Below are 26,466 nucleotides of genomic sequence, written 5' to 3' on the forward strand. Positions count from 1 at the left end.
TCCGTCAAAACAACTCGCGTATGTCTTCACACGTGAACACATGGCACGGCACAGCTGGTTGCCGCAAAAGCATGGGTCAAAGCTGTGGCTTTGCTCGCTACTAGATTCTTAGGACAGGAATGCCAAAACGCTTGTAGCCTTTTTTAAGTCTTTAACGCCTTTAATCTAGCGCTGCATTAGCCACGTGTCTTGGAGCTCATAGATTGCTATGGCATCGCCGCGATGGTTGCACCAAATGGTAGTTTTGTTTTCAAACCACGTGCCTTAAAGACTAAGTAAGTCCTATTATGCTATCTATGATCACAACTGCCACGGTTTTGTTCAACAGGGTTTGTGGAAAGCAGCGTTGCTTTGAGTGGTCTAGCTTTGGTTACTTTCCGAGTTCTGTCAGTAACATCGTCGCCATACATGATCGTGTCGAACTACCGCGGTTTCGTCCACAGCAGTTGTGGCAATGACAATCACACGCACTGTAGAAGATGGTGCGTGCACAAGTTGCACGCGTACTTCCGTAGTTCGAGCCCCCTGCTCTCGATCGGCCTTCGTCCGACGCTTCCGATACTATTGGCCCAATGGACACATAAATTCAGCTGGAGAATTTCTCGAATTCGTATCCACCACGTTTTTGCATCACTGAGACTCTACTGTGCGTTTAGATGAACGCCTCTCAAAGTCGTTTATAACCAGATGCGGTAGGTTCTCAAAAAGCTAGGAACGGATTGACATGCACTTTTGTCAACGCGGCCACATCTCGCACACAAATTTCGATTTCCGGAAGATTTTTATGGCAACCGTACAAACAGAAGAAACAGTAGAAATCAGAGTCTTCTGAGCAACGCGGGAGACTTGGCAGTTATGTGATGAAAACACCAATACATGATGTTCTCTCCTGGAGTCGGAATATAGCACAACGCAGTTTTTGTGCCTCGGCGACTAGCTATGGCAATACGCCGTAGCCGATTGCGAAGGCCATGCTACTTTACTATTTTTTTTACCAGAACTGAAATATTTTTTCTAAAATTTCAGGTAAGATTCGTAAAATCGTAAGCACGGTCAAAATTCGTGTATTTTACGGAAAAATCGGAAGAGTTGGCATGTATGGAAATGCCACAGGGGAGTTATTAGTCACAGAGCACAATTATTTACGGATCTTGATTACCCTTTATCAAAATCGAGTGAACCATAAGTGGACATGGAGGAGCACTAATAATGAAAGAACGAAGTACACTTTATACAGTTAAACCCTTTTGCATGCTCTGGGCAGCCATTCTTGTCATTTATATGAGATGTCTCTTATAAGCTAGGTACCTCGTTCGCATTTCCTTGTTTTTGCGAGTTTCTGTCAATAGCACTTCTGTTTATTTTTCGCCAAAGTGAGTGTGACGCCAAGTTGATGAGTAACGCAGGGTGGCTTTGAAGAGTTGCTTTGTACGAGGTGATGAGGAATGTCTTGCCGCAGGGAGCCGTCAGAGGCGGAGGACGTCAATGTTCAAGTGAAGTCCATAGCTCCAACTTGTGGACCGCGTCCTCGAATGTTGACACTCGGGACCAGTCACCTGACTGTGCTGAATGCCCAATGCCGTCTGACCTCCACCCACTATTTTTTTTTTCTCCTCCTTTGACCACCTGAGCTCGCAACGTTAGCACATTCTCGAGTGAGCACCCGCGCCCTCTTCCTCTGGTGCACACATCACACAGGGCCGGACACCCTTTTCGGGCACACATCCCATAGGCCCCCATTCAAGTTCACGAGAGATACGATGGGGGCTTCTGGATAGCTAATTTTTAGCAAGTTTTCTTTTACTAAACGTAAAAAATAGGAAAAAAAATGAAGGCACATATAGACAGACAGAGCGCTAACTTGCAACATAGTTTATTCTTGGAAACCAGGGAATATTTCATGCACTTCTCTGACGAGTCACAGTCATGTGAGCACATTAAATAAAGCAACAACATAAATATATACATCATCATCATCATCAGCCTGACTACGTCCACTGCTGGACAAAGGCCTCTTCCATTTTCCGACAGTCAACTCGGTCCTGTGCTTATTGGTGCCAATTTATACCCGGAAACTTATTAATATCATCTGCCCACCTAACCTTCTGTCTCCCCTTAACCCGCTTGCCTTCTTTAGGAATCCAGTTAATTACCCTTAATGACCAGCAGTTATCCTGTCTACGTGCTACATGCCCAGCCCATGCCCATTTCCTCCTCTTGATTTCAACTATGATATCCTTAACTCCAGTTTGTTCTTTAATCCACTCTGCTCTCTTCTTGTCTCTTAAGGTTAGACCTACCATTTTCCTTCCCATTGCTCGCTGCTTCGTCCTGAATTTAAGTTGAACCCTCTTTGTAAGTCTCCAGAGTTCTGCTCCGTAGCTAAGTACTGGCAAGATGCAGCTGTTATATACCTTCCTCTTGAGAGATAGTGGCAATCGAGCTGTCATGATTTGAGAGTGCTAACCAAATGTGCTCCACCCCATTCTTATTCTTCTAGTTACTTCAGTCTCGTGGTTCAGCTGAGCGGTTATTACCTGTCCTAAGTAGACATAGTCTTTTACAACTTCAAGTGCACTATTACCTATCTCAAAGCGCTGTTCTCTTCCAAGGTTGTTGTACATTATTTTCGTTTCCTGCAGATTCATTTTAAGAAATACTTTTCTGCTCTCCTTGTCTAACTCCATAATGATGAGTTGCAATTCGTCCCCTGAGTTACTCAGCAATGCAATGTCATTGGCGAAGCGCAGGTTACTAAGGTACTCTCCATTAACTTTTATGCCTAACTGTTCCCATTCTAGGCCTCTGAAAACCTCTTGTAAGCCAGTGGTAAATAGCATTGGGGAGATTATATCCCCTGCCTTACACACTTCTTGATTGGTATTCTGTTGCTTTTTTATGAAGCACTACGATAGCAGTTGATCCCCTGCAGATTTGCTCCAGAATTATTGCGTATGATTCGTCGACGCCCTGATTCTGCAGTGTCTGCATGACTGCTGATATTTCTACTGAATCAAAACCCCTTCTCGTAATCTATGAAGGCTATGTACAGTGGTTGGCTATATTCTGAGCATTTCTCTATTACCTGATTGATAGTATGAATGTGGTCGATTGCTGAGTAGCCTGTTCGAAATCCTGCTTGTTCCATTGGTGGATTGAATTCTAATGTTGTGTTAATTTTGTTAGCAATTACCTTTGTAAATAGCTTGTATACTACGGAGACCAAGCTCATTGGCCTGTAATTCTTCAAGGCCTTGTCATCTCCTTTCTTATGTATTAAGATGATGTTAGCATTCTTCCAAGACTCTGGTACTCTTCCTGTCAGGAGACACCTCGTAAACAGGGTTGCTAGTTTTTTTAACACAATCTGTCCTCCATCTTTCAGCATATCTGATGTTACCTGATCCTCACCAGCAGCTTTGCCTCTGCATGCTAACCAAGGCTTTTCCGACTTCTTCTATCTTTACAGGTAAGGCGTCATCTGGGCTACTGCTAGTTCTTATATTAAGGTTGTGGTTGTGCTGGCTACTGTACAGATCTCCGTAAAACTCCTCCGCTAATTTTACTATCCTATTCATATTGGTTGTTACTTTGCCTTCCTTGTCCCTTAAGGCATACATTTGATTTTTGCCTATCCCAAGTTTTCTCTTCACTGCTTTGACGCTTCCTCCATTCTTCAGAGCGTGTTCAATTCTCTCCATGTTATACCTTCTTACATCGGATAACTTACGCTCATTAAACAATTTAGAAAGCTCTAAATTCGTCGGTTGTCGGCAAAGTCGGTTGTACTTGAGGTTTTCATGCTTTGATGCTCCTTAATGAAATTCATCGTTTCCTGGGACAGCTTTCCAGTGTTCTGTCTAACTACAGTACCTCCAACTTCCACTGCACACTCGGTGATGATACTCGTCAGATTATCATTCATTGCGTCAACGCTAAGGCTGTTTTCCTCGATAAGAGCCGAGTACCTGTTCTGAAGCGAGACTCTGAATTCCAGTACTTTCCCTCTCAGTGCCAGCTCATTGATTGGCTTCTTGCATATCAGTAAACATGAATACATACATACATATATATACAGATATACTGATAATCTCAAGGCTTGTGCAGATACTTTAATTCCTTTTCTGAAAGTGCTATCGACGACTGGATGACACACATATCTTTTGTCCCACTGAGGCAAGCACACAGGTCTCTGTCTAGCTTGGCAAAAAATAAGTTGCTCAAAACTGGCATTAAGTAGGATTCTATACAGGCCCCTTGTTTCTGTAAGTACAGGATGTTATTTCTGTCAAAAAAGGTTGATTTCACGTAAATTCTTGGAAGTTCTAAAAAATGTTCACCGGTACCACCTGCTTCTGTATTAAATTTTACGTACCAAGACGCATAAAGAGGGCGTTCCATTCAGAGTAATTGTGTCAGAGAAGGGCATGTGGCAGCAGGCTATTGCAAGTTACCTTTTAGACAAGCTAAACCTGCTGGAGATAAATGATCTCTTCAAGACGAAAGATTAGCAGGCTATTGCAAGTTATCTTTTAGACAAGCTAAACCTGCTGGAGATAAATGATCTCTTCAAGACGAAAGATTATAACGAAGTTCTCACATTCATAGAAGCCAACTATGTGAAAGAACCTGAGGCCTTCTCTGCAGGTGTAAAGTACTTGAACTATTCTTTGCCACAAAATGAATTGTTACGTTGCGTTCAGTCAAACGTTGATACATTTGGGCACGTAAGATTTAGACCGATGAACATTTTTAGTACTTTTAAGCATGTACTTTTAAGCATCGACCTTTGTGGAAAGAAATAACATCCTGTACCTACAGAAACAAGCAATCTGTATAGGATCCTGCTTAGCCAGTTTTGAACAACTTATTTAGGTGTAGTGCAAAGGCATTCAAACCATACACACTGATGGAAAGGCGTCTAAAGGATCCCATCGACCATGCCAGTGTGTTCTCTCGCCAGGTAAGACAGAAGTTCCTTCTGCTTTATAACAGACACAGCTGTTGTTTTACATGTTGCGACACAAGATATGTAGGCTTTTTTGCTGCTAAAATAATGTGAAATCATCGCACCATCAATTTCGGAGATCATTCTTGCACATAACACTGCTCCTTTCCACCTGAATGTTTTGTTGAATCTACGTTGAGACCTTTAATACCTGTCTCCTCCTCTGTACACAGACTGTTACTTCCTTTATTTTTACCACCTTCACTCGAGGAGATGTCATGCTCATTTGAGGCGGTTTTGTCGAATCAACGTTGAGCCCTTTAATACTCGTCTCCTCCTCTGTACACAGACTGTTAGTTCCTTTATTTTAGCACCTTCACTATGAGGTGATGTGAAACTCATTTGAGGTGGTTTAGTGCTACGCTCCTCAAAAACATTGCACTTCACTGCTTTTGCATTACAAGGTACACTTGCTCAATTTGAACAAACCATGCCACAGTACTTTCCGTGCCATTCGCCATTATTACCTGGGCCAAATAATGGTTCTTGTTCACTTAAATTTTTAGGAGACAAACTTGCCTCTGTGAAGAATATGCTTGGACTCTCAGGGGCAATCACATACAGTTATCTTCTAATGCCTCTTCTTCTACCTGTACCTCGAGCATGCCCTCTGCCTCCTTGGATTCAACCAAGCCCTTTCAGGTGATACCATGGTTGAAATTGTTCTGATGCTTGAACACTGCCGAGTGTTTTGCCTCAAGCTGCGATGCCAGTTGCCCTGTTGAAGCATATTCGTACAAGCATACATCATCAAGCTGACCTGCAGTAGCAGCATTACCATGGGGTCACCAGGGGAAACATCTTCTGAGGAAGTTAGGATAAGTCCCGCTTACAAGCACCTGGTGTAGACTCAGGATGAGCCTTTGCGATGTTCGGATGGAGTGATGTCTTTGCACCCAAAGTCCTGCTAGGTCTCAAGTGGTCGATATGCACAAAATGAAATTTGTCTCTGACCTTGACTACAAATGTGGAGTCGCTTAGTCATATAAAGACAGCTTCTTTTCACGACAATGGTTCCCCTCTCATAGACTTCACGAAAACTGCATCCCCAGCTTTCATTTGCGGGTTTCTTCCTCCTTGGCCCTCATTGTGATGGGTGGCGCCTTGGTCTTGGCGAATCCTCATATCGTGTACGAAACTTGGCTTCAGGAGCGAAAGCTTCACTCGAAGTTGTGGTTTCAGAAACAGCTAAGCCGGCATCCTTCCCGTTACATAATTTGGGGTGTGCCTGTAAGCAAGCAAAAAGTCGTAAATTCGCTGTTGCAGAGTTCTGTGTTAACCTGTCAAGTTATTGTGAAGGACTTGCTTCAGTAGAGAGGCTTTAGTTGTTTGAAGTAGCCATTTTGCTGCCCCATTTGATGAAGAGTGGTACAGTGGCATGCGCATATGCCAAACCCCATAGGAAAACGTGAAATCAGAGAACTCCTGTGCAGTAAACTGAGGTCCATTGTCACTGATAATGTCCTCCGGGTAGCCATACGCTGCAAATATCTCTTTCAGGCTTTAACATCATTGTCGTGCAGAGACATTTTACTTCTATCCACATTGAATAAGAGTAGACAAGAAGAAATAAGTTCGCGCCATCCTTCCAGGCAAAATCGACATAAACTCTCTGCCAAACACGAGTTGGAAAAGTCCATGGGTGCAAGGGCCCTGGTGCTTTCGCAGGCATGGTCATTTGGCACGCTTAACCTTAACAGACAGTGGCTTCAATGCCCTTGTCAATAAATTGCAACCAAACAAACGACTTAGCAAGCATCTTCATTCTTTGAATTCAAGGGTGTTCCTCACGCAGCAATGCTAGCGCCGCTTCTCGAAATACCAGAAAGACTACTCGCTGGCCCCACGTGACGCAGCCATGCTCGTATGCAAGTTCGTTTCGGCAAACGTAAAACGGCTGGAATTGTTCATCATAATGTGCGGGCTAGCCAGATAATGTGAACTGAACAACTCTGGAAAAAATACGGTCCCTTTTAGTCCCACTAGACACTTGGCTTGTGGCGGGATACGTTGAACCAAAAACTGCTAGACATTCTTGTGTGCCATCTTTATGACTGACTGGAAGTGGAAGTCTTGAAAAGGCGCCAGCAATATACACGTTTTTAAGGGCGCCGGCAACATACACGTTTTTGTCGTTTCTATACTGCAGTTCGTTCTGGCAAGCTGCTAATGTGGATGGATAGCCCAATGCTGAATCCTCGCTGCGGCCAGAGAAGGAATTAGTTTATTCAACCCCAGGATGCCTAACAGGGGTTGGTGGTCAGTATACATCAAGAATTTCCGTCTATACAGGTATCTGTGAAACCTGTTTAGACTGAAAATTATGGCCAGGGCTTCCTTCTCGCCTTGCGCTAAGTTGCGCTCCGCTGCGTCCAATGTTCTGGAGCCGAAGGCGATGGGTCTTTCTGAGCCATCACGCATGTGGAAAATTACGGCCCCCAAGACTGTAGGTGGAAGAACCACAGCTTAGCCGGATTGGCATCTTCACAATGTAAAAAGTCAGAACTTGAATGTCGATAAGGTGCTCCTTGCATTCCACGAACAAACACTAACATGTGTTCGTTTACATCCAGTTCTTATCCTTTCGGAGCAGGTCGTACCATATAAACCGGACTATAGTACGAGTGGGAATATAGGTCGACAACCCAAGTTCAGGTTACCGAAAAAAGAAAAAAAAAAACAACCCAAAACTGCCGAATTAGATTTATTTGCAAATTGAGCGCACCGCACCCCAAACATCTGAGCTCCCCTCAATCACCATCGCAACTGCTCCTATTCGTCCGATGAAGCACCACTGTCTTCTAAAGACGAGAGTTTGTCGCTGGCCACCTCCCACAGTACGTCGTCTTTTATGCCATCCAACGAGTTGCTGATGCAACATTTCTTGAAAGCCTTTTCCACCATAGAATCTGGCAAGGAACGCCAGGCGGAAAGCATCCAGCCACAAACAGTTGCAAGCGGAGGCCTCTGTGGGTGGCCCGTCGGTGTCTTTGGGTTGTTGCCGGACATCCACTCTTGGTACTCTAGCCGCACTCGTTCCTTGAACGGCTTGTTTAGCACAACATCGAGCGGCTGGAGGGTGGATGTCATGCCACCTGGTATCGCGGGGAGGTCCGTTTTCTCGATGCAGAGTGCGCGTTTCACAGTGTCGGTTAAGTGACCACGAAACGCATCTAACACCAGCATGCTGCGAAGACGCAGCAGTGCACCTGGCCGACGGTTCTACACCACTCTTATCCGTTCGAGCATCATGGCCTCGTCCATGTATCCCCTTTTGTTGACGCGAACGACAACACCAGGCGGGAACACTTCCTTCGGCATTGTCTTGCATTTGAAAATTATTAAGGGTGGAAGCTTTCTACCATCTGCCGTGCATGCCAGCATGACGGTGAAGCGCGAGTGCTCGTTGCCAGTAGATAACAGCTGCACATCCTTGACGCTGCGCTGCGTGATCGTGGTCGACGAAGGCCTATCAAACCACATGGGGGTCTAACCGGCATTGCCAATCTGCTCCATCACGTAGTCATTCTGCTCCCGAAGCCGGTTGACGAAGCGCTGAAAGTTTATAAGCTTGTCCTCGAACTCCTCCGGCAACTTCTGACAGATGCATGTGCGCCGCCGGAGAAAAAAATCCTTTGCGTCGCATAAATCGACGCACCCAAGAGTTTGGTGCACAAAACTCTTCTCTCGTGAGCCCAGCTTCTCGAGCGATTTTCACGGCTTTCTTGCGAATGGTATCCACAGTCACTGGCAACAAGCGCGCACAAACTTCCCTCACAAAGTTCGCTAGCTTATCCTCCAGGTGTGGATGAACGGTACTTTGTCCACGAAACGACATGTTTCGAGGATTGCACATCTGCAGCTTCCCTTTCTGTGCCCTCCAGTAGCGCACGCTTTTTTTCCAAAACACCAACGGCGCTGAGCAGCCATATTCCTGTTCGCTTCTGCGAACTCAACATCTAGTTTAAACGCAGCTGAGTACTGCCTTCTCGTACCGCTACTTATATTCAGTGAACGAAAAAAAAAAAAAACACTAAAAATGCAGCGCAATGTCAAGCGAAGGGAAAACTCTGAACAGATCGGAAGCAAACCACGAATACAAAAAAAAAACAGACAGAGATAAAAAAAAACAGCCTGCAATTGTATTTGGATGCGGATATGGCCGCATCCGGCTTCTCAAGCACATGCAAGCCGCATGTTGCCAGACAGCGGCGCACTTTTGGCTAGACACCGCTATATAAGACGAGGGAAGACTTTAGCTTATTATTTTATGTAAAATATCTCTACTTATATTCCGGTTTATACGGTACATTGGTGCAGTGACTGTAGCCAAGTCTGATGAACCTTCTGTAGAAATTCAGGAGGCCCAAGAAAGCTCGCATTTCGGTTACGTTACTTGGCTGAGGTGCTTCCAAGATGGCCTTTATCTTTGTTGCGGTTGACAAAATACCATCTGCTGTCACTTTGTGCCCAAAATAAACAACGAACTGCTTGAAAAATTTATACTTCTGATCATTTAGGGTGATAATATACTGAGAAAATCGTTGAAGCACGTTTTCCACGTTTTCTTGACAGTCGCCTACCTTGTCACCTACGATAATGACGTCATCGATATAGCGCTCCATTTTTGAAATCCCTTTTAGTACTTTGTCCATTAATTATTGCAAGATAGCAGGGGCACTAGCGATGCTGTATGGCAAACGCTAAGACCGATAAAATCCCAAATGCGTGTTCATCGTTAACAACGCCTTGCTTTCCTCAGCTCGTGGAACCTGTAGATAGGCTTGCGGTAGATCTAGGAGGCAGAAGATCTTGCCTTGGACGAGCGTGGAATACAAATCTTCTGGCAGCGGCAAAGAATAATGATCTGTTTTCAGCACAGGATTGACCGTGACTTTGTAGTCGCCATATGACCTTAATCCTGCGCCGCCTTTCCTTGTGACTACCACCAGAGGCATTGCCCAGTTGCTTTTCGTGACAATCTTCAGTATTCCGGCTTGCTCAAGCTTTTTTAACTGTGTTGCTACTTCATGCTTTGTAGCAAACAGAACTGGCCGTGCTTTTGAGAACACTGGTTGAGGCTCTACCTTTACGCGAATGAGAGCTTCGAAGTTCCTGACAATGCCCGGGCACTCTTGAATACCTCGGGAAACTTCTTCCGTAGAGCTTCTACCGTCTGCTCAACTAGTGTGTCTGTGGACAGGGTGTATATTGCTCTCCGGTTTATCTTAAGTTTTTCCAGCAGTCTCTGCCTAAGAGGGCGCGCATCGTCGTTCCGTTCTCTTTCACGACCACTACAGGTAAAGTGATCTCATTTCTGTCATGGTCCACAGAGACGTTAGCTTTTCCCAATACTCAGAGCTGTTCTCCTGTGTATGTGCCCAATGGGAAGTGTGTTTTCACGCACTTGACATGTGGAAAACACCGTTTATACAAACACTCTGATTAATTGAAATATGGGGTTTAACGTCCCAAAACCACCATATGATTATGAGAGACGCTGTAGTGGAAGGCTCCGAAGATTTCGACTACCTGGGGTTTTTTAACGTGCGCCTAAATCTGAGCACACAGGCCTACAGCATTTATGAAAATGAAGTCGCTGCAGCCGAAATTCGATCCCACGACCAGCTGGTCAGCAGCCGAGTACCTTAGCCACTGGACCACCACGGCAGGGCTATACAAACGCTCTGGTATGGTTTTGACTGCCACCCCAGTGCCGCTTACCATTAAAACAGCCTTCCCTTCAATGTTAAGGTCTACGCTGAAGCTACAGGAACTTCTACTTGAGTAGAACACTGTTTGACAGCTGACGTCTTCAGATTTATTGTCTGTGGTGTCTACATATGTGACACATTTGTTTTGGCTGTCTTCTTGCAGACGGCCTGCAAGTGCCCCTTTTTATTACAATTTCGACAGGTGTGGTTCCAATACCAACGTTTTTCTGCCTTATGATTCTTTCCACAATGACAACAAGCACTTCGTTGCTCGTTATTGTGACCGTGCAGCTGGCCTTGGTCTGGTTCCCTTATCACAGTCTCGGTTGCCGTGAATGACGTTGGCGCTGCATGGTTTTTCGTCAAACTGATTCATTTGCTTAGCCTGTTGCGCAGGTATTTCTTTTTCTAGCGCCATTTTGCATGCCAGCTCGAACAAAAGCCCTGCCTGTGCAAAAAGAGCCAGTTGCGTTTCTTCGTCACGCAAACCAGCTACAAGTCTGTCCCTTAGAACATCATTAAGAAACGTGCCGAAATAGCAGTCTCTTGCAAGATGCTTCACTTCAGCGATCAAATATTTGACACTTTCGTGTTCTCTATGCATTCGGTGATTAAATTTACAACGTTTTGCGATGATAGCGCGGGCTGGGCTGAAATGAGCTTCGAGAAACTGTTTAATGTCCTCAAAACTCTTCTACGAAGGTAAATCAGGCACGACTATTTTTTTAGCTTTTCATAAGCTTCCGCTACGAGTATGTTCACAAACAAGTTCAGTTTCTTGTTTTCAAAGATATCATATATGTCTACATAGTTTTAGAAGTTTTCAAAGTACGACCGTATGTTATCGACTTTTGAGTTGAATTCTGTCATCCTGCCAAGCTTAGGACCACGACCTTCTTAATCATTGCCTGCTTCTGCCATAATGAGCAAAGTTCACTAATGCAGAGCTGTTTTTCTCTATGTGTGCCCATATGCCGCCGCTTGTTCGTTTACTCCAGCCCGCCACCGAAGTCAATGCAAAGGCTCCGTGACGCCTCGCTTTCCCGTGACATTCTTGAGCTCGATAAAATACTGGTAGCAAGGGCTTCGTGTCGCCTTGCTCCGTCAGCGGTTCAGTCTCGTTCCTGCTGCTGGCCAGTGACCATTTAACTGCCACTGGTCCCGTCCTCGCCACCAGATGTTTTGTTTCTTGAGCAGTAAAGACGCATCAGTGGTAGCAATACGAAAAAGCCTTAATTTCATACTGCAGTGCACATTTATAGATAACGCTGCATGCCAATCAAACCACATGGTGGATACAAAACATATTCCACTTCGAGCCAGGACAGTAGCAGCCCACACCAGTCAGCAGAGTGGACCCGTCAGCAAGGGAGCCCATGACGAGCTAAGCCAAGCCCAGCGAAGCTGAAGATGACGACAAAGATTGGAACACCGGCGATTAGGACGAGTGGTTCGTTCGGCAGGACCAACCGACAGCAACCGTGGGGAGTAGGCAGAACGTCATCGATGTACATGACAAACCGTCAACACGGCAATGGAGAGAAATCGCCGTTGACTGTAAGAATGTTCAATTGTTGAGGTGCCATACTGGACTATGAGTAGTGGCTAGAGCTTGGAACTGATTTAGACTGGTTTGCAGTTGGCTTTGTTTGTGCTGTATTAGGGTAGCATTGTGTGTCCATGTGTGTTTGTTTTCCCTTTTGACTTTTTGCCTTTTCTCTTTTGGGTGATATAGGGTGTTTGCCACGCCTGTCTCCCATATCTCCCAATTCCATCCTTCGCAAATGCTCCCGAGATAATAATGACATAAATTGGCGAGCCTGCTAGAATTTGAACCTGGAATAGTGACAATCAGTATGACCACGTTATCTCCAGGCGAGAGCAGCCCTGTTATTGCCATTTGGAATAAGCTGGAGGAAGCTGCTCTGAGGTTGCCTGATTTTCTCTTGGAACACAGGCTTTATATACCGACGGCATACTTTCGATGACACGGAACTATATGTGATGATTGCCAGTTCCTTGCGTCCACCCCAATGAGCTTGTGCTTCCAACCCATGTCAACGAAGCATCGAATTTTTTTCTTATCAACACTGCTTTTACGCGCACTAACTCCAACTCCTGCTTTCTCGCAAGCTCATCGAGCTCAGTCTTCAAACATGCTCACTCTGTTTCTCCTTTCCGTGGGCGTTCATCACACTTGGCCTGCTCTTGCTCAGCGTCGCGCTCTTCTCTCTCACGTGCTTGCTTCACCTCGACCCATTTCTTGTGTCCATTTACTATCAGGCTTAGCACTGGCGCTAAGCAGCTCTTTCATGTCCATGTTTTCTTATATAAAGAAAACTGTGTGATGAGCCTCGTCCTGTGGCGAATGCCATTGTGATGAAAACCGCGTTGTTCATGTAGTACTTATGGTTGAGAGCGTGATCTGTTTTAAAGTGGCAATGCAACACTTTTTCTAGTAAGCATGGAATGAATTTACCAAAAGAGCCTCACAAATTCAACATCGCAAAAACTTTAAGAATCCATACAGTACGAGCGGAGTTACAATGACTTGTCACACGCTGCTATCGCATTCTCTCTTCCCTCGTCCTAATGAAAATGCTGGAAGCTAAGCAGAAAGGGATGGCATGGGCAAAGAAAATACGCCACACGTGTCTCGTGGCTTTAAGCGCCTTTTCCTTGTTTTTTTTTTTTCTTTCAAGACGCGACTTTTTCAGGGTAATCGCGCGCACGCGTGGACAAGTCGTCGCCTTCCACAACGATCCTTGTAATGACCGAATGCGCCATATTCAAATCAGCCAAAGGCTGATAGATGGCCTTCTATGAGTGATTTCCGAGTTTCCTCCGACATTTGTCGAGAAAAGAGAAAGCAATTTCGAGCTGACTTTGATAATTTATTGTGAATTCTAGGCCACGTGCTGCGCTATAATATTTCACTTGCGTGTTCTCAGGAGCCTCTACTATCGATCGGCAGCATTTTCTGACCATGTTCAAAAAGTGTTGCAGGGCCCCTTTACAAACGATGAGACTGCTTGCAGAGTTAGGAACACTATGAAAACATGAAAAAATGAGCACACATAGAAACAAAACAAGGAAAGCAGACACAGCAAACAGAGAGAGAGCTAATTGCAAAAGTTTTCAACGAACAAAGAGTCCTTGCTATAGTCTATCACGGCGGATGGAGACTCACCCTTGGTACAGTCAGACACGCTGGGCATCGCGAGCTAACAAGCAACGCATGATGGCTTCAAAAAATTCGGCAACGCCTTGTACGAGGTGACGAGGAATGTCTTACCACAGGGAAGCGTCAGAGGCGGAGGACGTCAGCAGCCCCATGAAGCTCGTGGCTCTAACTTGTGGACCGCATCCACGAGCATTGATGCTAGAGCCAGTCACCCGACTGCGTCGAACACCCAATATCTCCGTCCACTCTCCTCTCTTTTTTTTCCTTTTTTTCACCTATTAAGATCACAACGTTGGTGTGTTTTCGCACGAGCACCGGCGTACTCATTGCCATCTTCAGGCACACACTGGGACACTACACCCTTTTTGGGCGCACATTACACCAGGACTTTATAATAGCCCACACGACTGACAAGTGTCCCTTTTCAGTTGTTGAATGGTTTTTCTCAGCAGAATACAAAGTGCAGCTAGCATAGGCAACAACGCTTTCCACGCCACCTTGAAAGTGTAGGAGAATGACTCTGAGATCAAGGTTGCTAGCATCAGTGAGCACTTATGTATATGCTTCTATGTTAAAGTGGCCAAGGATCAATGGGTTTTGGAGACGTTGCTGAACCTCGCAGAAAGCGTCTGATTGCGCGGAGGTTCAGGTGAAGGTGATATCATCCTTGACTAGTTGCCGTAATGGTTCTGCGATTTTGGAAAAATCTGGCACAAAATGGCCGTAATTTACACAAAGGCCTAGAAATTGGCTTTGTCTTTGGCACCAGTAACAGAGCAACAGCAGTGGCTTTTTCGTGGTCAGGACAAACACCTCTACTGCTGACAATAAGGCCCAAGATTTCAAGCTTCTCGTATCCAAAGTGACACTTTTCCAGCTTCAGAGATAGACCAGCAGTGTGAATGGCCTGAAGAACCACCTGAAGCCGCTCGATATGCTCTTCCAAAGTGGTGGAAAAAAGAACTATTTCGTTTAAGTCTGAAGGTCAGCTAAAACTTTGTCCATGATCAGCTGCAACGTAGCTGGAGCAAAACATAGTCCGAAAGTGAGGACCTTAAATTTTTAAAAAGGCATCAGGGGTTATGAACACTGTTTTTCCTAGTCCTGTTCGTCAACTTCAATCCGCCAATACCCGTTATGGAGATCTATCGAACAGGAGTACCGGGCATATCGCAGGTTATCTAAGGAGTCATTGATACAGTGAAGGGGATAAACATATTTCTTAGCGAGGGAGTTCAACCTGCAGTGATCAACAGAGAATCGGAGCTAGCCACTTTTTCAATTAATCAGGCTTCCTCTGGGCTTTCCTCTGACCAACTCCATTTGTGAATCAATTGTGTATAGGCACCCCCAAGGTCTTGTGCAACAACCCAGCATTCCAGCATCTGGCACGCGACTCACACCTTCTTACTTATGACAAAATATTTGTTCCGAGTTAACAATTACAAGCTCATCTTAAATAAATAGTTAATTTAGAAGCAGGCACTGTATTTGTTTGCTACAATATTAACTTGTTCGAACAAAGCATTGTTACCAGTCCGCTCCTCCACCTCGCCAAACTTGGGAGCGTTGCACATGTTGCATGACTGGCGACGGGCCCAGTTGACATTCCCACAGCGACCGCACTGCCAGTCGTCGGCGCTGAAAAGACCACGGCTTTTCTCGGCCGCCGCCTTGCCAATTTCATGACCCAGCTGTCGCTTGGATGCCAGCTCCAATTTTTCTGAAAAATGCAGATTCATACTATGGCCCCCATGCACAATACATAACTTGCACACAATCAGCAAACTTCGCTTAGAAATGGAGCACTACCGATGGTTTGTATCGTCCAAAAAAAAATTTACGGCCTTCTCACAGCGACTACCAGAATTTGATGAAGAAGATTAAAGTGACTGACATGCTTGAAAAAAAAAATGTGTGCAATCAGTGAAAAGCACCATAATTTACTTGAGTTAGGTGCCAGAACAAGAAATTATAAAAACTCTTGTAGATGTTGAAGTGGCACAACCCGGCATCCATTGAAAAGAAAAACAAAACAGAAGACACATGGTTCAACACTGCAAATATGATATTAGTGGCATTCCCGAATAGGTTACGGCAACACCATCACCTTGAAGCAGCCATAGCTGCAACTCTAGTTAGCTCGTTTCAATGCATGCCATGGAGCCTAACCATAAAAGCTCTCCAGAGTAGCTGCCAGCATGCTCCTCCCTATCATCATTGCTGCTGTGGTGGCATCTCACAGGCCAGGCGGAGAGAACACAGTAGTTCTCCTCAACATAACCAGTTTTCCCCTCGCCTACTCATCTCCCTCACCACACGGAGTAAAGGCGGAAGGGGAGACAATAGTGAAGTCATTTGAGAGTTGGGATTCATGCCATCCGGTTGTCCTTCTCCACTGTGTAAAGCCCTTCCATCTCACGATCACACAAACTTTTTACAAAGTTTTACATGCAAAAGAATCAAGCAAGTTTCAATTTGAATGTGCAGAGTGAAAAAACAACATGTCTAGTTCAAATTTCACCACTTGTTAACCCAAAAACTAGCTCAATGAATTTTAAAAAAGAAAAAAATATGTAAACCACTACTCTCAAAACATCAGCAAGATAGTTGGTTACAATACCAGAGAAATCGGACATCTTTACGTCGCTAAATTAGAACTCTAACCAGATTGTATATGGATACATATATATATGCATATGCACATATATACACCGATCAAAAGGCAATACAAGTCAAACAGAGCAAAAATTAATCAGCAAAGTACTCATTTTATTTTATAATCACACAAAATTAAATGAAACTGTAAAAACAAAAACAAAATATTACCCATATAAGCCAAAAAAAGTGTAGAGGGCGCGTTACATTAATCACTCCAGCTGTGTTGGGTCTTGGGCGCCCTCTATAGTATTGTGTACATAAGGATGGTGTAGTAATAAACAGGGAACTTGTGTAGGGAAGGCAGAGCGTGCGTCTCGTTACTGCGGCCCTTAGGCTTCGTTTGGCCGTGTCCCTGGCTGCCTCTGCTCAAACGCACCCACTACATGATGTAAGATCCAAGAAGTAGAATCTCTAGTTCCTGCCTTTTGTCATGGCTAAAAACGATGCTCCCGTTCCCACCGGTATGGACACCACTCTTCCTGGTCTCACCTCCACAGTCACCGGTCTTCATGTTCCTGCCTTCGCTTCAGCCAGTCTCCGGAGCCCCTCTCCGTTTTCCTTCGACAATGCAGGTGAGTGGCTTCCCTGGCTACAGCAGTTCGACAAATAAGCCTTAGCTACCGGCATGCACGCAGCGACGGACGAGACACGGGTTAGAACGCTCCTCTACTGCATGGGTCCCCGGGCATGCGTCATGCTCAGTTCATTCATGTCAGACGAATACGCTTACAAATCATACGTGGAAGTCACCAGGCGGCTCTCAAGCTACTTCGTGCACCCAGTAAACGAGGTGTGCGAGAGTTCTTGCTTCCACAAGCGGACACGACAGCGCGCTGAGACAGTCAACAGTTTCTTCGGGGTATTCCCTTCACCCTAGAGACCGACCATAACCATTTGGTCAAGCTCTTTGTCACCGCTGCCCTCGACCTCCCTCCACCCAGGATACAGTGTTTTCGTATCCGCCTCCTTTAGTACCAGTACGACGTCAAGTACGACGTCAGTCCGACGACCTGCGAAACAGTTGGCTACAGCGGATGCACTTTCGCAGGACCCAGTTGCTTAACTCCCAGAGACTCCAGTCGTTGATAAGGTCGAGCTGTATGTCCATGAAGCCCTCCACGCTATCCCTCCTTGTTAATTCTGTCGTGAGCACTGGCGGACCACAGAAGAAGAGGACACATATTAATAACTCCAGCTGTGTTAGGTCTGGGGCGCCCTCTATGGTATTGTGTACATAATGGATGGTGTACTAATAAACAGGAGACCTGTGTTGGGAACGCAGAGTGTACGCCTCATTACTGTGGCCCCCGGGCTTTGGCCTGCATCCTCGGCCACCTATGCTCGAACACGCCCACTACAAAAAGAACCTTTAGCAATATTTTCAAACTGTTAGTTGATTCAGATAAAACAGCAAGAAGTAGAGTAAGTTACCTCTTATCAACGTAAGCCATCTCTTGTCGGCATTATTTTTTGCAATGGAGATGGGAACAAGGAACCTTAAGCAGTCACAAAATGTCAGTGTGTGCTTATTTCCTTATGAGCAACACGAGCGCCTGTTTTATTTTGACATGTAGTTAAGGAGAGACGCAGTAACGTTGAAAGCTGAGTGAGTTAATGATAGTTCACGTTTAGCTGTGAAGCAGCGCACGGAGACAAGGCACAACAGAAATGAAAAGACAAGACAACCCTTGCACTCGCAACTATCGAAGCCTTCTGTATCACTAAAGAAATGCTCACTCTCACATTAGACCACATTGCTTAGAATGTGGCTGCGTGCCACTGTTCTTTTAAATTGAAATACTTTCCAGTCACGATCAGCTGACCATAAAAGCTATCGAGGCCTTGAATATCACTGAAAGAAACAATGATTGCATCAGCAAAGCGTCAGTTGTTCTAAACAATCACAAAATGCCTTTTTTTGGAAGATCACTGGAAACTGTAGCTAGTTGAATGTCCCTGTCATACATGTTATCGTGTCATTTTGTATACTAACCATGTTTTCTTCAAAATAAAATAGTTGCAAGTGCAGGTGTATCTTCGTTCCTATAACGCCTTGTCTCTGTACGCTACTTCACATACTGCACCTGAAAACTTTTTAAAAAGTTCTTTAATGATTGCAATGAAACTCGTTAAGTTTATGCATATTTCTGAGCAAATTTCAAATATGCTGTTTTTTTTTCTTAGTAAGACATGTAGTTTTTAAGCTCCAGGTGCCACTTTGGGAGCTGCACTTTGCCTAAATTGAGAAAGTCACAAAGTGAATAAGCACACCAAAATGAGCTGCAGAGTGCAAGAAAACAATAACGGATGTACTAAGCCCATTTGAACCAAGGTTGTGGTAATGTTGATTTTTTTTGACTGAAAGCCCAGCTTAACATAGACTCATTAGCGAATGTTTAACATACAGTAACTTTTGTTCAAGTGGGTTTAGAACATCCATTCTTGTTTTCTTGGACCATGTACTTATTCCAGGTACTTCAGACATGCTTTATTACCTTGTAACTGTTTCAGTTTAGGCAAACTATGGCTTACAAAAATCACATGAAATGTCCGTATTTTAAAAACTACACATGACACTACAAAAATAAATACATCTTTGAATTCTGCCCACAAATATACAAAAACTATGCAAGCCTCATGTCAATCGATAAAGTAAAAAATTTTCAACACTCACCTTTGCCACATCGATTGCAGCTGGTCCTGCGTGCGAAGTTGACGTTGCCACACCTGCAGTAGAGACACGAACAGTGAATTCGTTGGACGTTCCTCTCAAAACAGCATCACACAGGCACATTGAAAAACACCAGTTCGTGCCTTCAATCTCTAATGACTATTTTTCAGTTGAATGGCCACAAATCCAAATTTAAGAACGTCTAACACACTGACATAAGGGCCACCATCGCCCGACTCCTGAAATTTTAGGATACGCCAGGTTGTTATTTTATCCTTATACCACGCTACATTACATATGTTAACGTGGTTCCTCCTCACTTCAGCATGCTTTGTCCACTTGTGCACTGTCAGCAGACCTTGTTACCTTTCAAGAATATTAGATGCGACCATACGCCGTTCTCAGCGCCGCTAAAGCATACTAAGCATTGTAAGAATATGATAAACGTACTCGTCAGCCACATATCGTCTTTAGTTTTTAATATTAAAAACTAAGGACAGGGTCTAGCATTGCAGAAAATGGCATTCACTGGGGAAAGAAGAACACACGACAGAAAAGATCACTTTGAACTGCATTAGGTATTTTTTTTGGATGGAACAAGGTTACAACCTTGTTCCATCCAAAAAAATACCTAATGCAGTTCAAAGTTATGGAACAAGGTTACAACCTTGTTCCATCCTAGATATTTTTTCTTATTTTGCTTTTGCCTCTGTTTTCTTTTTATTATTTCACGCTTTAGCTGTTACAGACACCGGTGGAGGTGGTGGACAACTACAGTGCCAACGATGGTCTTTGATATCGTCTGATAGCAACTTTCACTGTAAAAAAAATAAAAACAAAAGGGTTGATAATGCAGCAGGAAACACTGTTATCAAATCCAGCTAAAAAAAACAGCAAAGCCAAGGACTCTTGTCTGCGCATAGCATGCATCTACATATTCCTTACCCTTTCTCCAATGTGCTCAATCATACTGTCCTGTTTTCTCAATAACTGCTTAAGACATGTGGATGGAAACAGCATAGCAGACAATACTCGCAGACCCGCGTGCTCTGCGCATTGTCGGCAGTTCGTGTTACGTTTTGAGAATATTAGACCCTACCATATGCTACACTCACTAAGTGCTCCCAAAATAAGTAAAAAATTGTAGGAATACTAATGAACATACTCTTCCGCGACATTTAGTTTTTATTTTTCAATATTAAAAACTAAAGACAGGCGTGGAACAGGGTACATGGGTTTGGGAGCAGTACTGGGAGTAGGCAGAAGTGCCTTTTGCAGCAGGCTTGTGGCACCCAGAAAGACACTTTTCGGAGCAGGCTTGGAGCAGCCAGATGACTTGTTCGAGCACGTTTGGAACAGTAAGAAGGTTCAGCGCAGATGCAGCCCCGCTATACAGCACTTGTGAAGCAACTTTTGTCTAAGCTAAGCTGTGCAACAGCTTTATTAATTCAATAGGAATTACATGGATACCTTCAACGGGCCATTGTCGTCGCCGTCATGTCCTGTATAATGTCTAAATTAATGACATTCATCCGTGCATCATATGTTCTATCTGCCAGTAAAAGCGTGCATGCATGCAAGTAAGGGCGACGAACGGGGCTCAAAAACAGATCAAACCGTCTTGACTGCGGTTCAAGAGATGCAATAGCGTAGGAGGGGGGGGGGGGGGGGGGCGACAGGTGATACTTTCGATACCTTTCTATGTAAAAATATGTAAACCAAAGCCTGTTTCTTTATGATGACAAAAATTTTCATGAATACTTATGCAGCCTACATGGGGCTGTGGAATAAGCCTGTGAAACTTGAAACTGTTGAGTTCCCTTGAATTCAAAGAGTTTAAAAGCAATCTTGGAACTGCCAATGCGATGCTCAATTATTGCAAATGACAATAGACAGTTTTATGGGGAGGATAGAAATATGGCGAAGATATAAGCTGTGTAAAACATGTGAATCGTGAATAGATGAAGCAAATTCACATCACATGATCCAAGTAGCGTCAAAATCACAGCAACACTAGTGCTTCTAGATATCTATAGCTCTCGCACCAGGTATGGAATCGAAAACACCTTTTTCATGACAAGAACATACAATGGTGTGCAAAAACAAAGATTTGTCAGCATATGTTGACCTCACTTGCAATCAGTCGACTGTAGCACCTAACTGGCTGTGATGGCTTCGCTATGTGTTCTAAAGCGGCTGAGCCTTCAACCTAAGAAGTCATTTGTAACATTGCAGAACAAGGTATTTACGTGTGCAACAGACTAGTAGATACTACACCACTCTCATACACTATATCAGTGATTCTCAATGGGGGCCCGCGGACCCTAGGGGGTCTGCAAAGCCGCTTTTATAATCCGCAAAACCCTTAACCACTTTTTTTTTACATCTGTTTGGAGTTTAGTCTAGTTGTGACTCAAACTAAATACCGAAACAGGTTGAACGTGCCTGCAGATATGCAACTCTGTATAAGCGTGACTGTGCCACATATTGAACAATTGTCCTAAATGAAGTGCTATGGCACGTTTGTTTGATGTCTTTGGTAGCATTAAAAGGCACCTGTTTCACGCTCCAGTTGTGTTAACTTACTTATGTACCCCCCTCCCCCCTTTTTTGCTACAAAGCGTCCCCCATCACTTCCACCAGTCTACAAGGGGTCCCCAACGCATCCATGGCTGAGAAACACTGCACTATATACAGCAAGGGGTACACTAGGTTAAATGTAGCATCACGAGTTGTTAGTACAAGCTGAAACTCAGATGCTCATTATTGAACAGTAACTGTTTAAAAAGTGCGAGCTTGAGCAAGAACAGTTCTGAGATTACAAAACATATAATATGACTTATAATGACATAAGATTACATATTGTCGCCTGCTACGCCGTAGGTCAGCTGGTTCTTCCATGTCAGCGAGCGTCTTGTTTAATCTCTCCGTCAGACCATTGGTTTGTGGATGGTATGCGGTCGTTTTGCGATGAGCTGTTCCACTAAGTCTCGTGACGTCTTGCATCAAATGGGCTGTAAAGGCTATTCCATGGTCAGTGATAAGAACTGTTGGCGCTCCATGGCGGAGGACGATGTTGCTGATAAAAAAAATACGCAATCTCATTGGCGGTGCCTCGTTGTAGGGCTTTCGTTTCGCAGTACCTCGTTAAATAGTCAGTAGCGACTACGATCCAGCGGTTGCCATCATGTGACTTCGGGAAGGGCCCAAGCAAGTCCATGCCGATTCGTTTAAATGGTTGTGACGGGGGTGCAACAGGCTGCAATAAACCAGCAGGGCGCACAGGTGGGGATTTACGGCGCTGGCAATGATTGCACGTTTTAACGTAATGCTTGACATCCTGGGTGAGCTTTGGCCATTAGTAGCGAGTCCGAATCCGGGCAAGGGCACGTGCGAATCCTAGGTAGCCGGAGGATGGCTCGTCGTGGCAGGCAGATAAAATGTCAGAACGTAGCCCTGGTGGAATGACGAGGAGGTATTCAGTCGCATAAGGTTCGAAGTTCTTTTCGTAGACGATGTCGTTGCGGAGACAAAATGACCCTGAACGTGCGAATGACGATGGTGGACTCGAGCTGTGACCTTGAAGGTATTTGATAAGTTGTCGGATCTCTGAGTCATTCCACTGTTGTTGGGCCAAGTCAGATTCACTGACTGCACAAAGAAAATGGCCATCGGTATCATCGTCACTCGATGTCGTCGCGAGGGGTGCGCGCAAAAGGCAATCAGCATCTGTGTGCCCGCGGCCCGACTTGTAGACGACTGTAACCTCAAATTCTTGAAGGCGTAAGCTCCACCTCACACCTCTGAAGGCACTGTTGAAGCTTGGAAAAAGCGACTCTGCTCTGGACCCCACACAAAAGGAGTATCCTCCTTTGTTAAACGGGTAAGGGGTTCAGCGATGTTGGCAAAGCTCTGGACAAAGCGCCTGTAGCAGGTGCAGAGACCCAAAAACCGGCGCAAATCCCGTTTGTTCGAAGGTGGAGGAAATGCAGCAACAGCCATGGTCTTTTCTGGGTCTGGTCTAATGCCATCGTGACTGATAAGGTGGCCGAGGAACTTTAGTTCTTCGTAGCCGAAATGACACTTCTCTGGTTTTAGCGATAGGCCTGCTGATCGAATAGCGACGAAGACGAACTGAATTTGTTGTAATATAATGACGTAGATGTTCTGTGTATTGTTTTTGTACTGTCCAGAATATATATCATTTCGCAGGTAGTTGTATAACGATTGTGCAAGAACTCAGATATGACCCCTAGATGACAGGATTGAATACACATGGCAGCAGCATGACATCTATAGTCGACTCTCGTTAATTCAAACACGATGGGACCTTCGGAATTAGACTGAATTATCAGGAAGTTGGAATTATCAGGAGTTCTCAGATAGTTGACTCTGGGTGAGATGACACCACACATTATGATTAGGCACTGATTTTATCACATTTAAAAATTGTTTAAGTATTTTAAAACTTTAACTGCATTCTATGAACAGAAAGCAAAGGTGTAAGATCCATAAGCTTATTGGCCATTTACTGCTGATCAGACCTTTTAAAGAAATTATGAATTGCAAACTGCTTCTATGCTACAGGTATGTGCCTTCAGCCCAAAACCTCTCTATACCAGTCGAGAAGAATCACAGTTTACCATGCGTGTGCTTGGTTTTAAACATTTTTTTACTAGCAAAGCCTTTTTTCTTGAAGGCTCGAGATGCTTATTTTTCATTTTTAGACTTAGAATCACATAAGCATGGAATTTTTTAAATAGTAGTAAAAAAGCAGCAGATATTTTCTGGTATGAAACTGCAAAAAGTATGAATTAACTGAATGATTGAGTTTCAATTAAGAGGCTTTTAAATACATTGAAAGAATAAAGGGCCAACCGAAAAATTGAATTCTGTTTGAGTTAACCAAAAGTATGAATTATCAGAGTTTGAATTATCGCATCTACTGTATCTTACACAGTGAGTGACCGGGGAGCGTCTGCTACCCGACGCATGTGGATCGCCATAACAATGGAAACGATGCCGTCAAAAAGAACAGTGGCGAGGTATTGTGTGAAGGTAACCATGAGGTGATACTTCCGGCATCTCTCTATGAGTCGTGCGCTGTGATTGGAAGCGGCCTTTGACATCAATAGGCGAGTGAAATGCAAATGTGCCAACGTTTCTCGTTGTCGTCCGCTCGAGTCTTGAACATTGAGGACTCACAACTTCACTTTTCGTGGACGGATTGTTGCATTCGTCTCAGCAATCGCTGCCAAACACATACCGGTACTAAATAAGGCTGTCGCAAAAATGTCGTAGGGCAAGGGGTACTAACACAAAATTTTACGGCTGAGATAGCCTGTGGGATCAATTTCATAACAGCATATATATATCCTCTGCGAAATATAAACCTTAAACATAGCCTGGAGAGTATATTTTCATGAATTTCGAAGTTTCGTGAGCGATCGACTTTCTCGTGCTACTATCATCCTGAAAGGTGACTCTTAGTAAGCCTCTACATCCCTCACATGACCACGCTGCAACAAGTTCTAAGAATGTTAAACCACCATTTTTCTTTTCCCACGTTTGCACCAGTACATTACTGCTTGGCAGTTCCTCGCAAGTTTGTTGTCTTGAAAAAGTTGTTAGTCTGCGATCATCCTGTTCATTCACGTCTCGTTTTTAGCGCAGTTATAGTTTCCCAAAAGAGTCCGTTGCACGCATTGGAAGTTTTGTGTTAGGCAACACTGCTGTCCCGCTTCATGTTTGAAAGGACTTTTTGATGCGGACCGTGCACAAGTGCGTCACAGTTCTGTGTGCTGACATGTTCGAAGTTGCACATGCTAGGTGGTGATAGTCGCAACCGTCAGCTTATTGTCTCTGGAGTTCTCCGAGGAAAAAAAAACAAGACTGGTGAATAATGAGGTTCCTATAATTAATTATCGATCGCACGCTGTAGCAAACAATGTGCCATGTTATGACTAATATAGGCCTCGAGCAACACGTTGCATAAAAAAAATGCAAGGAAAAACTTTTTGCGTCAATACACTTTTGACACAAACACTCTGCACGGTGTCCTAGAACAGCTTGATTGATGCTAGCACAATGTAGCTTTGTGTTACGTTGCAAGATGTTACCCATGCACACCAACATGCTATCCAAGCATATCAAGGTTTTATCTCAACAATAGCACCCAGTGCTTCACTGCTCGCATCAGTCATAGTCCAGATCATGCGTCGGAAAGTTCGTGTAAAGCTTGCTGTTCATATTTTAACTGCAAATAAACAAGAACACACCGACAAGTCTTCATGAAAAGAGACATGATACAAACAGTGTACACACTTAATGCAGGCAAGTCAACTTTTTTTATGCATGAGCCCACACTGAAAAGTGAAACATATGAATGATTGTTACAAGGAACGCCACATTTCTTCTTTATTTATTTTTTTTATAAATTTCTTCCCGAGAAAAATGTAGCCTACATGTGAGAGCTGCTTGAGAGATACACTATTTCCAACCAACGAAGCTCGTATTGAAAACAGGCCCCTTAATTTGCAAATTACGATGCGCTGTCCATGAATGTGTAAAATTAACACAGCCTAATTCTAAGGCAATCCAACATTAGAAGAAGGAAAATGAAGTAATGTGCTGTTTGCTGCGAGTTTCAGTCGTCATTGTAATTAGCACGTATTCAAATATTTGCAGTCAGTGAAGTTAATTTTGACATGAAAAAAAAATGAAATCACAGGCTTTGAGTGTGTGCGCAAAAAGTTTTTACTTGTAATCATTTCAGGAAAAGCCTAGTAGTACTTCTGACTTTGGTTCTGATTGATTTGTGGGGTTTAACGTCCCAAAACTACCATATGATTATGAGAGACGCCGTAGTGGAGGGCTCCGGAAATTTCGACCACCTGGGATTCTTTAACGTGCGCCCAAATCTGAGCACACGGGCCTACAACATTTCCGCCTCCATCGGAAATGCAGCCGCCGCAGCCGGGAATCGAACCCGCGACCTGCGGGTCTGACTTTGGTTCTGAAGCGAGTCGTGTCAAAGGACCCGTCGGACATCCCTTCCTTCAACAAAGTGATCGGCTACAGTCATACGCAGGACAATGAGGTTGAGTGAATGCATACAAACAATGCAGAAGGTTCAGTTCTAGTGAACAACGTATATATCTCTCTCTTTTCATCATGTGTTGATACAACTAGCATAAACAAGTTGCGTACACAAACGTAGTCACCAACG

General features: G+C 44.3%; 1 protein-coding gene across 2 annotated transcripts in view; it reads right to left on the bottom strand.

Annotated features, from left to right (window-relative positions):
* The window catches only part of LOC119181461 (zinc finger Ran-binding domain-containing protein 2), a 57,165-nt gene that overhangs the window by 30,348 nt on the left and 351 nt on the right, over positions 1–26,466 (bottom strand). For both annotated transcript variants that reach the window (XM_075874874.1, XM_037432717.2), the window contains exons 2-3: positions 19,242–19,294; positions 15,441–15,629 (exon numbers count right to left, since the gene is read on the bottom strand). In XM_075874874.1, the coding sequence (XP_075730989.1) occupies positions 15,441–15,629; positions 19,242–19,294 (242 nt within the window). The remainder of the gene's footprint in view (positions 1–15,440; positions 15,630–19,241; positions 19,295–26,466) is intronic.

This window comes from Rhipicephalus microplus, chromosome 10 (assembly GCF_043290135.1).
Source record: "Rhipicephalus microplus isolate Deutch F79 chromosome 10, USDA_Rmic, whole genome shotgun sequence".
Classification (NCBI taxonomy): Eukaryota; Metazoa; Arthropoda; class Arachnida; order Ixodida; family Ixodidae; genus Rhipicephalus; species Rhipicephalus microplus.